Source organism: Topomyia yanbarensis, chromosome 3 (assembly GCF_030247195.1).
Source record: "Topomyia yanbarensis strain Yona2022 chromosome 3, ASM3024719v1, whole genome shotgun sequence".
Taxonomy (NCBI): Eukaryota; Metazoa; Arthropoda; class Insecta; order Diptera; family Culicidae; genus Topomyia; species Topomyia yanbarensis.
Window position 1 is genome coordinate 260,361,623 of NC_080672.1, and position 12,155 is coordinate 260,373,777.

At 34.8% G+C, this 12,155-nt stretch overlaps 1 protein-coding gene across 9 annotated transcripts in view; it reads right to left on the minus strand.

Moving 5' to 3' along the window:
* LOC131692589 (radial spoke head protein 3 homolog B) overlaps positions 1–11,427 on the minus strand; it is a 45,231-nt gene extending 33,804 nt beyond the window's left edge. The window contains exons 1-2 of one of the 9 annotated variants that reach the window (XM_058979737.1): positions 11,366–11,427; positions 10,317–10,887 (exon numbers count right to left, since the gene is read on the minus strand). In XM_058979737.1, the coding sequence (XP_058835720.1) occupies positions 10,317–10,706 (390 nt within the window). In that variant the 5' untranslated portion in view covers positions 10,707–10,887; positions 11,366–11,427. Of the gene's footprint in view, positions 1–10,316; positions 10,930–11,103 lie in introns of all 9 variants that reach the window. The other 8 variants (XM_058979733.1, XM_058979734.1, XM_058979736.1 and 5 more) reach the window with 8 other exon arrangements.
* Positions 11,428–12,155: the final 728 nt, after the last annotated feature.

The window sequence follows — 12,155 nt, forward strand, 5'->3', positions numbered from 1 at the left end:
TGTATGAAAAATGTTGTATACCCTCCAAATCTTGACTTATGGCAAAAAAAATATTTTTCGGGACTTTCGGCATTAAAATTTTTTTCTACGCGGTCACTTTCCAACTGATTTTAAATTTTTTGAGTGTTCTGGAAAGAAGAAGAAATGATCTTTCCAAATTTTGAAATTCGAAACTTTTATATGAGACCCTTAAAAGTTCATGCGAGCAAGTTTCTAATTTGGAAAAAAATAATAACTCTGCCATTTTCCAACCTATTTTGAAAATAAATAGGTCGTTGGATGCGAAATTAAACGTTTTTCTTAAATTTATATATAAACAAAGACGCTTCCTAATAAAAATGTAGCGCAATTTTCACATTTTTAATGAAAACATCGCAAAATAAAGGGTACTTTCATATTGTTGTTCCAAAATCGCATAGTACTTTTAACAAATGTACATAACATAGTATACCGTTGGAAAGGTAATTTCTTCTTCTTTCCAAAACACTTAAAGAATTTAAAATCTAATTTTTCTTGCTAAAATCCTTAATTATCCTGAAAATGCCTTTTTGCTATAAATCAAGATTTTGAGGGTATATTAAATTGATCAAACGTGGTTTTGTGTTGTATTTGACGAGATCTACAACTTTTAACAGACCACTTTAGGAGTGGGCGTAGCGTATTGGTAAATCGATTGCCATGTACGCAGCGCACCTGGGTTCGAGTCCCGACTCCGCACATAGGGTTAGAAATTTTTCCTAAGAGATTTTTCTAACCCGAAGAGGCGAATGACCTTAAGGTTAAAACCTCTATAATTGAAATAAAAAAAGAAAAAACAGACCACTTTAAAAGATCATTAATTTTTTTATTTTGTAGCACCGTGTTATCTCTTCTTTCAGGATTGCAGCTTATTTGCTTATATGGTGGTCAGATGTTATGCGATGATATAGTGATTTCTTTCGTAAACAATCGATTTTCGCCTAAATATACTTAGAATCGTACTTAGAATCGCTACGATGTTTGTTCGTAATGTTTAAAGAACACAATTTACAAGTAGAATATTTCACTATAGACGACGTCGTGTTTCATAGTTCCTACCCATGCAGAGTGTTTTTTTGCCAAAATCGTGCGATCTATTAATTAGGCCTAAATCGATTAATTTAGGTCAATGACGTCTTCGGAGGAATTTGTCGACACTATAAGCCCTTTAACATTGTGTTATTTTGTTTAATGATTACTCTCCCTAAAAGTGAGATATATTTACCAACTTTCTTGCAAATGCATATATTAAAATTATGTCTTCGGCAAAGTTGTAGAACAAGCTTTTGCCAACTTTATTGCTAGTTGTTTGTGGATGACCCCTTTAAAGCCAATTCATTAAAATAACTTTTGAAATATCATTCTGACAAGTTCGTTATGTTCAGTAAAAAGCTTTAAATTATCAAAAGGATGAATCTATATTCTATATTACAATAATGGCTTATCTCGTGTATTTTCAAAACAACTTGGCAATTTAAAAAATAGTGTTTCAAATGGTTATTGGTTGTTAACGGGGAAACGGCTGAGTTTACATCAATGCCTACTCATCAAAAACAACAAGGTTTGTCGTTTGCTGCTATGATTTTCGTGATTAATCCTCCTATAAGTGAGATTTTCCAACTGATTTTTTTTGATAAAGGAAATGATCTAACGTCTTTGGAAAAGTTTTGGAGATTGCTTTCACGAATAATTTTGCTGAATACATGAAGTCTTTTCTTTGAATGCTTAAGAAGTTATAGTTCGTTATATTTAGATGATCCCCAAAATTATGTTTTTGTGAATATCTTTTCAATTATCGTCCCTACGGGTTTCATATATTTTACGAAGTTATTTTAATTGTCAAAATACACAATTTTGATTAACGCATGATTTTTCTAATCTCGGCTATTTTCGAAGATATTAAACATTTTTCGAAAATCAATAGTTTTTTTCAAATCATCTAAAACTCTACTGGAGACAACGAAAGACAAGTGGACTCTATTGAACTTTAAAGTGTTGATATAGCATTTCTAATTGCAATTAGAGCTGGCTGCCTGTTTTTGCCCATTCAAAAGTTATTGCTTTTAAAACTTTTGCTAATTTTGTCAAAAAATTACCCAATAACTTCTAAGTCGCAAGAGATTGACCGATGATCTCTTCTGGAAAGACATGTATTTTGATAAGACAAACAACTTTTCGGAACATACTGAATACTGATGCTTTATCTACGATATTTAAGAAATTATGTTGAATAAAAGCTTTTAAGTGGTTATTCACAAACAACGGTCAATAACTTCGCGTGTACTATAAACCAAGTTCTCTAACATTTATAAAGAATTCCTCTTGTTTTTCATACTTTGAAAAAAAAAAATGTAGCAAGTATCTCACTTCAAGGGGGATTAATCACTATACCTATATCATCAAAATAAAGGTCTTGAATCATCATAAAACATCCCAGGATCATCGTTTTCGCATAAATAATTTTTCGCACATTTTTGGCAAAAAAAAACACTGTGCCATGGGGCACCTTGGAAAATTTATCATCGACTGCTTACTATCTAAAAAAATATTGTTTCACGTAAATTTTACCAGCTGGAAAAATATATGTATAAGTTAACAACAGAGTGTTTCACTGCTACCAATGTTATGAGAAAAGGAAAAAACTGAAATCTGAGAGGAAAATTAGCTTATTCAGAAAGCTTAGGGAGAGTAGAAAATATTAACCACAAATCTGTCAACTGAGTTTTTTCGGAAGTGGAAGAGTATGATTAATATTAAATACCCTGCCGGGGCAATGCTCTGATAAATACCAACAAACTGTAAAACTAGGCCATGTTAGTTCAGGGACGTTTCCTCTATAAATATTAAAGCCAAATCAAGCTTTATCATCAGTACCTCAGGGTAGTGAGTAAAGTACGACAGCTCTTGCTTTCACCTGATGCCGCAATGAAATGAAAAGTGAACACATTCCATACAACTAATAATAGTTCGATGGCATGAATAGATAGCAGCTCTGACCATGCATGACGCATATGGAAATTACAGCTCTTCGACGTTTTTTTGAGGGCTACAGTAGAGCATAACTAAACTAAAGATAGTATTGGTATTACGTGGCACTTTTTCGTTACTCAATTTGTACAATTCTAGTATGTAGTAGTATGTAGTAAATCAAATCACTTGATTTTTTTTTTGGCTTACCAGTATATTCCAGTGAAAATACGAATTTCTACTCAACGTTACTCATAGCTGTTATTTAATATGAATTTATTTGGCTCCAGCTTATGTAAAAAGTTAATAAATTACCAAATAATTCAGTCCGTATACCCAGAGTCATAAGTCCGTTTCGTACAAAATTCAGCAGTCTATGGGCATAAAATACCTTTCATTTGAGACAAAGATTGTGAGAATTGGTGTGATCATATTCTAGGAATCGACGGAATATACAGTTTTGACTGTGATTTTCATGATCGTGGAGCAAAAGTCTATTGAAAAATCATATTGTAGATCAGTGATCATCACACTATGTACAAAGCTTCCTACAATGCTTCTGATGCACGTAAATTTTTTTTCTACTTTCAGCGCACTATTAATCGATTGTACGCTAGTTTAATTTTCCCCTGCACATCCCTCTTCGGTAATCCACGTCGAACTAGTTGCGCTGCACTGAAAGCAGTTTGATGAGAAAAATAACAAATTTAATTTTTGTTTTGCCAATATTGAAAGCTGAACAATATCAGCAGAGGAAGCTGTTTTTTTTTATTTTAAAACTATGTAAGAGGAGAGGGTATCCAAAAATTGACTAGTTTAATTTATGGATCACACGGCTGTACTCCATTAGGCCTAAATACGTTAGACATACGGACGTACGTACGTTAGGCATGAGAGCGTGCATGTTTGAACATTCTTTGATGTCGCAGAATTACTCTGGAAACTGATCAAACTTGATCAACATTTGATTCTGCTGTATATACTTGAAGAAATATTTGCTCAAATAAAAGAAGCAAATCGAACGCTTGGCATGCGGAAACCCAGCTTGCGTTAATATCGTCACAAGCGTAATATCCGTACCCTAAAAAATAGAAAAAAAAATCTATACTTGTCATGAATAAATATCTCGAATGGTGTTTTTTTTTTATTTTGCAATCTCTCGTTAAAGCTATACGGAGGTATGCAATTGTGTACTAGTCAGTTTTTTTCTAACCAGAAAAAAACGAACGTAGAGTAAGGTGGGGCAAAAGTGCGCACCTAACAGTTTTCGTAAAATAACTATTGGTAGAAAAGCACTAGAAAATCGGCATGATTACAAATTATTACGCTCATCACACATCTTCAAAACGTAATACTAGATATCTCTTTGTTTTGCTTATAATCCGAGAAATATTTATTTTCTTATGAATACTCAAATGCGCACTTTTGCCCCATGGTCGGGGCAAGAGTGCGCATAGCACGGGGCAAAAGTGCGCACAGCTTAAATAGCCGATTTATTTCCGCCCATAAATTAAACTTATCAATTTTAGGATATCCATCCCCTCTTACTCTTCCTTCATAACTAAAAAGTACCCCTTCCTCTGCCTCGGTTGATGTTGTTCAGTTTTCCATTATGTTGAAAAAACTTGGATGTTTCATCTTTTAGACAATGTGGTTCATGATCAAACTGTCACCCCTGGTAACATCATTATTTGTCATAGTAGATCACTACACAAATTCTTGCGAATATGCTATTTATATTGGAAATACATCTTTATTTACATATTCATAGTTTTTTGGATCTTTTTACATTTCTTATAAAAGAAATGTATAGAATTCGCTCAAACTTTCAAGATTTTTTCCGAGGCCCGGAGGGCCGAGTCTTATATACCAATCGACTCAGCTCGACGATTTGGGACAATGTCTGTGTGTGTGTGTGTGTGTGTCTGTGTGTGTGTGTGTATGTAACGGACAAATTCTCATTCGTGTTTCTCAGCAATGGCTGAACCGATCTTATCCAAACCAATTTTAAATGAAAGAACTAAAAAACAGTATGAACGCTATTAATTTGTTTTTGATTCTGATGTTTAGTTTTTAAGATATGAATGTTTGAATGCGTAAAAATGGCGTTTTTTGCAGTTTTTTTAAATTATCTGCCGGAATTGACAATATAGATGAACAATTTATATGTTTTTAGACAGCTTCAACGAATACCTTTCGAACAAGCTATAGATTGTTGAAATCGGACTATTATTAAAAGGGATATTTAACATTAAATGCGGACGAAAGATTTTTATCATTTCCCATTGCCAGAAATATGACTAAAAACATGTAATCTATTATTAACGCCAAAACGGCTTATTTTAGGTCAATAGTATCTTCGGAGAATTTAATGGAGGTAATATGCTCTTTCTTTTGGTATTGTGCTTTTGCTGATTAATCCCCCTATGAGTGAGATATTTTCACAAATTTTCTTGGAAGTGATTATAACGAAATGATGCCTTCAGCAAATTTGTAGCTCTTACTTTTGCGAATAACTTTACTGAAGACTTAAAATATCTATTTTGAATACTTTAAAAGTTATGGCTTGTTGTTTGAGGATTACTCTTCGTCGCCTATTTATTGTTCAATATAGTAATAATCCATTGAAATAAGCCAAACATTATTTCGATAAATCGAATTTTGCATTTCATTTTTCTATCTACAACCGCTAGAAATAATCACCGAACACTTCCAAGTTGTCTGGAAGGAACTTGATAAGTTATCAGTGCAAAAATGTTCATTTGTGCAAACCTTCTGACTGCAATTTTTCTAACTTATGACCATCGGATCGATCTGAAACCTTTCGGAAAATGAAAAGTGAAATAAATAACTCCAAGCAACGGCGTAGCCAAGAGAAGGTTTTGGGGTTTAAAGCCATACAGCCCCCCCCCCCACCACACCAAAAAAAATTGGATTGGAGTTGAAAATTTATTGATGCAAACTGATTTAATTCAATATTACAATAACATTATCTGATCCGTAGATTGATAACCTGTTGTTGTAAACATCATGAGGACTTTTGATAAAGTGTCGGAATGGGGTCCTGATATGTAACTGATCTATTGGTCTTGATTTCACAGTTGTCTAATAGCATCAATATCAAATTCCTGCCTGAAAACATTCCAATAGAAAATTCCAGAGTTCTGTAATCAATCATAATCCTCAGATTTATTTTCAAATTTTCAGCTTTTTTCCTACACAATATTACGAAAGCTTATTAAACAATTTTTCCTAATAAGTTTGTGAAAATTATAAACTATTTGAAATTTTTTAATAGTTTTATTTTTTATTTAACCGTGATTTTTTAATAAATAGTGACCATCGCTTCACAACGTAGTCTATTTTTCATGGCTTGCGGTGAGCACGATCTCTCGAATTGCTGAACCGAAAATTATGGAATAGAAATTAATTTTTAGTATTCTTTACAGACCCGCTGGTGCCCTAAGACGATTTCGCTAGATTTTTAGAGCACTGTGCACTAGACTGCCCAGAAAAATGATGAATTTTTGAAAACTCACCCCTGAGTCGATTCCTAGTCCCACCAGGAGTACTTGTACCAAATTTGAAGCAAATCGGACAAGTCTAACTACCGGACCAACATGCCTGAAGTTTATATTGGATTTTTCAACAATTTACATAGAGAAGACTCACTAGCTCGTATTTTCGCCGCTAGGTGGCACTGTATACATCGTATTATCACTGTAAGTGAAAATAAGAAAGATATTTTAATTATCTACAACTTTGTCGAAGACTGCTAGTAAATCCGGCTATGTTAAAAGAAGTTATTAAACTTTTAACGAAGTGATGTCTGAGTCAGTTTTGCATGGGGCCTAGCAGAGCATGGTTGTGTATCAGTACTCGAGTCCCGCGAACTATATATTTTTGTGAAATAATGGTTAGATTTAGCCGAATAGTATGTTTACAAGAATTATAGTAAATAATACGAGTTATGTTTTGGTTAGAAAATTTTAGTTCCACCTGTGACCGCATAGAGGGCGCCACTACTAACTTTTCATAGAAGAGAGATAGAGTATCAAGATGTTCAGAAGAAATACTGAAAAATGCCTGTTCTATAACTTTGTAGAAGACACCAAATTTATATCTTTCTCCGTTGAAAAGTTAGTGTTGGCGCCCTCTATGCGGTAACAGGTGGAACTAAAATTTTCTAATCACAGCATGACTCGTATTATTTACTATAATTCTTCTGAAAATACCATTGAGCTAAACCTAACGATTATTTCACAAAAATGTTTAGTTCGTGTGAATCGAGTACTGATACACAACCATGCACTATTAGGCCCCATGCAAAACTGACTCAGACATCACTTCGTTAAAAGTTTAATAACTTCTTTTAACAAAGTCGGATTTACTTGCAGTCTTGGACTAAGTTGTAGACAATTCAATTATCCTTCTTATTTTCACTTACAGTGATAATACGATGCATACAGTGCCACCTAGCGGCGAAAATGCATGCTGGTGAGTTTTCTCCATGTAAATTGTTGAAAATTCCCATACAAATTTCAGGACCGTTGGTCCGGTAGTTAGACTTGTCCGATTTGCTTCAAATTTGGTGCAAGTACTCCTGGTGGGACTAGGAATCGACGCAGAGGTGGGCCGATAGGGGTCATTTTTTCCTGTTACCCTACTGTGCACCCAGTGCATTAACGCAAGTGACGGAAGGTTATCGAAAAGTTTCGTGAAAATGAAAATTCCAGTAATGATGATGATTTTCCCAAACGGTTCGTTTTCATGAGGTTTTTATTTGTTCATTGGCATTGGGATTAGCGATAATAATTCAAATCAACAATACTACTGGGAAGTCACCTTTAGAAAAAGTCGATGTCGAAGTAAAATTTGAAACTATGCACGCATGTACTTCAGAGATAGCGTGATATCAGGAGCTGCGATTTCATTTCAACGCTTTTTTGTGAAAAAGGCGATACTTACAAATGTAAACATAGGGCTTTTTTCTTACATGCGAATGAGGGCTTTGAAATGCAACAAATTAACCTAAAAAATTTGATTCTACGATATTGCTTTCTTAAACTACAGCAAAAAATACAACGGGCGAAAGTGTATTTTTGTTTGTTTATTTAAAGTTTCGCCCTCCACGCTCCATGCAAACAAACAGGGCGATACTTTTTTTGCTAGCAGTTTAGAAGCGAAACTGTCATTTTCGTATTTTTTTAGGATTATCAAGCTGATACCAGCTGTAAATAGTAACAATGATCGCTATTGAAAAAAACCCGGACGAAATCGGTGGTGTAGAACGGTAGTTATTGTAAAAAAACGTAAGAACGATACTTCAATGCTGATAGGTGGGACCGAAAAAGTAAACAATCGCCAAAGGGGCGATACTATCATTTTGTAAATTTCAATAGCAAAAACAAATTTTAATTTGATAATTTCAAATACTTTATGAAGTTTTGGGTTTCGATCACTGAATCATGCAATCTAGGATGTCAAAAAACACAATAGTTCTTAAATATGAAATAAAACCAAGTCTGGAAATATTCACTGTTGATTTTTTTTGAATGGTATTACTGTTAGTATCACCCTTTTCAAGAAAAAGCGTTGATTTCTTAGTTCTCAGTCGCGTTGGAAATTTGAGTAAAATATAAACTTCAAATCGATTCAAAAAAAAATTCGCTTTTAGGAAAATCCAGTTTTCCAACCACAATATAGATATTTTATTAACATAGCATTAACAATAATTCGTTGGTATGTCTATTTTATGGGGCATTTTTTCGCTTTCCCATTGATTTGGTTTTATGTGTTATCAAAAACATCGCGAAGCATCAAGTTCTAAATGTTCTTAAACGATATAATATCCGAAGAGAGTGATAAGAGTTATAAGAAATGTCTCATCACACTGTTAGGTGGATTAAACACGTTTTTAATTACTCTGAGCTTTCGGCACTCTATATTTTTCCTTGGAACCAGTTATGCTGATGCTTTTGTTCCTAAAACGCTCATATAAGTCGTAATTTGAACGGCGAGCTCGCAGTTATTGAAGATGCTGGTCCCTTCTTTAAATCATGAAAGAATTAGTTCAATTTTTATATAAAAAGCTTCACTCGCGTATTTTGATTTGGGGCGGATATGCTATGCGCACTTTTACCCCACTGTCAGTTTTTTAACTTATTCAATTGTTACGAAAATTACTGAATTTTTTTCATCAAATCAAATATATCTCGCAACGAACCATATGTTGAAGATTTTTAGGGTACTGTAGTTTTATAGATACTGATTTATTCCAACAGCTAATTTATGATTCCAAAAATTCAAAAAATAACATCAAATCAGCGAAAAATGGTCCTTCCCCCTTAATTTCAAGCCACTATATTCAAACCTTTCATGCTTATATGTGCGATTAGTTGACTTAATGATACACTAAATCCATACAGAGTTGCCAGGTTCTAGCGCTTGTGTGCTTCTAAAAGTCCTATGCGCACTTTTGCCCCACGCGCACTTTTACCCCACCTTACTCTAGTTAACCCTTTCATGCCCAACTTTTTTCTAGTGCATGTAGGCTTACAAAACTATTTTTCCTTGAAAACGGTGGGGTCAAGATACTCAAAAAACCTTTTTTCATAAAGGTAGGTGCTTTCCTTGCAGTGCTAGAAGCTGCTCAATTTTCGCCTTCCAATGCTCACTACAATTCTCCTAGAATATTTACAATAATCCAAATGCGTGGAAAACGTAGCCAAAAATAGTCTAAATTGATAAGTTTTATCAGTATTCACTAATATTGCAACATAACGAAGTTATATGAAAAATTAATTTTCCGTCGTCAACGTAAACGGTCCCTGGCAGCACTGCTCCATCGGAGTTCAATCAGACTTATTGCAATAATTTCAGTTCTAGAGCTGATCCTTGTAACTGTTAATACTCAAAAGAAAGCTAATAGTCACATTTATTAGCCTTACTTGTTTTTGTGAGAAAATCTTGACTCCAACAAAAGTTATAGCTGTTTAAAAACGTTGTTGTCCACAAACAACATGGGCATGAATGGGTTAAATCACATAACTTCACAGACTGTAATCATACAGCCGCAACGATTTTATCTCAAACAATTTTTTTTTCATTTATATAACATTGACATCGCTATTTGCCACGTTTAATTCGTTAGAGAAAGTTATGTTTGTTTCACATAATGTACAGGGTGTCTCCACCAGTAATTAAATGCTGGAGTTTCCTGGTAGTTAATTTGACTGTTGCTCATTATCAACTAAATAATGTTTATTCGAAGACGTGGAACTACAAACCCAATACCAAAACTGAATGAACTTGATATCAAATGGACCTACATTTTTCGATGATCGCTTGGAGGAATCATTTTGCAATCTCCTTAGTTTTGCGTCCAGCTCTTTGGTGAATTCATTGTGCTTGCCGCGATCCGTCTTTTTTGCTGCAATCACGGCAGTGTTAGGGGTGGCGATGGTGTTAATGTTATTGTTGCTATCACTCTTGTTGGAAACGTTTTTCCGGAGGATCTGTGCTTCTAAGTCGTGTATCAATTTGTAGTCCGGGTGCAGACTAATGATGTGCTGTCCTTCAATTACTTCCCTATTGTGTCGGAGCGGCCGGACAATGGCATTTGGTTTTTCAATTTTTCTGAAATGATCTGCCGATACAATCGCAAACTCTGGGCTCTCTTCCAAAAGATCCTCCTGCTGACGTGTCGATAATGTTGGCATTTTCCTGAGACACCGTGCTTATTTGAAGTGTAGATGAAACTTTGAACTTATGAGAATTCCTTTCAAAATCGATAGCACTGTTTACCGCAGAATCATGCTCATTCCATTTGAAATGGCTGAATTATTAATTTTGAGTACTTTATTTCTCTTCACATCATCGCACTTTACCGTTAGAAACACACTAACATCATGGCAGAGAGCATTGCAAAAATATCTATAATTACTAACCATACGAATATCAACCGATTTGAGATCGCCATATGAAAGGTAATTAAATAATTATACAATAAACATCCATATAGTTAATGAATTGCGTTGTACAACGTTTTCGAACAAATGGAAGAAAAACGAAAACACATTGACCATCAATCGCGTAGAAACTGAAATCGGGATTTACGTTAGAGAAAAGTCACGAACATTGGAACTTTGAAGCCACTAACTGCAATTTTATCCGACCTAAATTGAGGTGAAGTCCACCAATGAATAATGCAAATGAAAGGAAAAGTCGATACTGAAGTATGGCAGTTGTTTAGGAATTGTAGTCTATCCATCAACAATTGTTTTACAATTAAGAAATTCCAACACTCTCGGCCATGTGAGGAACGGATTAAATCAGTGTTTCACTAATTGAATAATTGAAGAACTAATGATTGATTCACTTAAAAAACTTAGAACATCCGCTTGTGGGGATCAGCGGAAAAATGGACTAAACTTGTCGACAGCCGACGTCCGAATGACCATCGTGCAACCTTTCGTTATGTGGTCAGTCCATCAGCACTACCAGTCGCGTAGTAAGAGCTTTCCATTGTGATGGTCGAGCGAGAAAGGGCTGTAAAAGCACACCTGCGAACTGGTAAGAAAACTTATCTGCCGGTATGTTGGCTGTGATGGTGACACACAGGAAAGGTGGTACTATCGGCGTGTTGTAGTTGTTAGTATATGGATACACTGGCTAAATTAATAGCTTTACACACTTCGTACTTCGTCCGGTCGTTACGCGCCTAACGTGAGACCAACAGTAAGTATATAAGGCTTTTCGTTCTGACTAAGTGGCGCTATGGTTTTTCACTTTTCTTTTAATGAGATGCCAGTAGTGGCGGGTAGGTCGTAGGCTGAACGTGTATTTGCTGGGAATGAGCTGGGTGGCAACATTTACATAGAGTGAGTTGCTTATTTTGCCTTCGTTAGAAAGAATTTCAAACTATTTTGTTGATTAGTCGTGTGATAATAAAATAATTGTGAAAAATGGTTTTGTGTTGAGCACAATTCTACGCAATGCACTGAATAGAGTTATTGAACACAAGTCTAACTAATTGATCAAATACGGTGACAATTAGAATAGGGAGAAAATGGGCCCAACATTCTAGCATTCAGCTTCAGGAAAAAAAAGAGTCAACGGTAGGCTAGGCTCTAAGAAGTTGAATAAACAAATATCATTCTCATATTAGG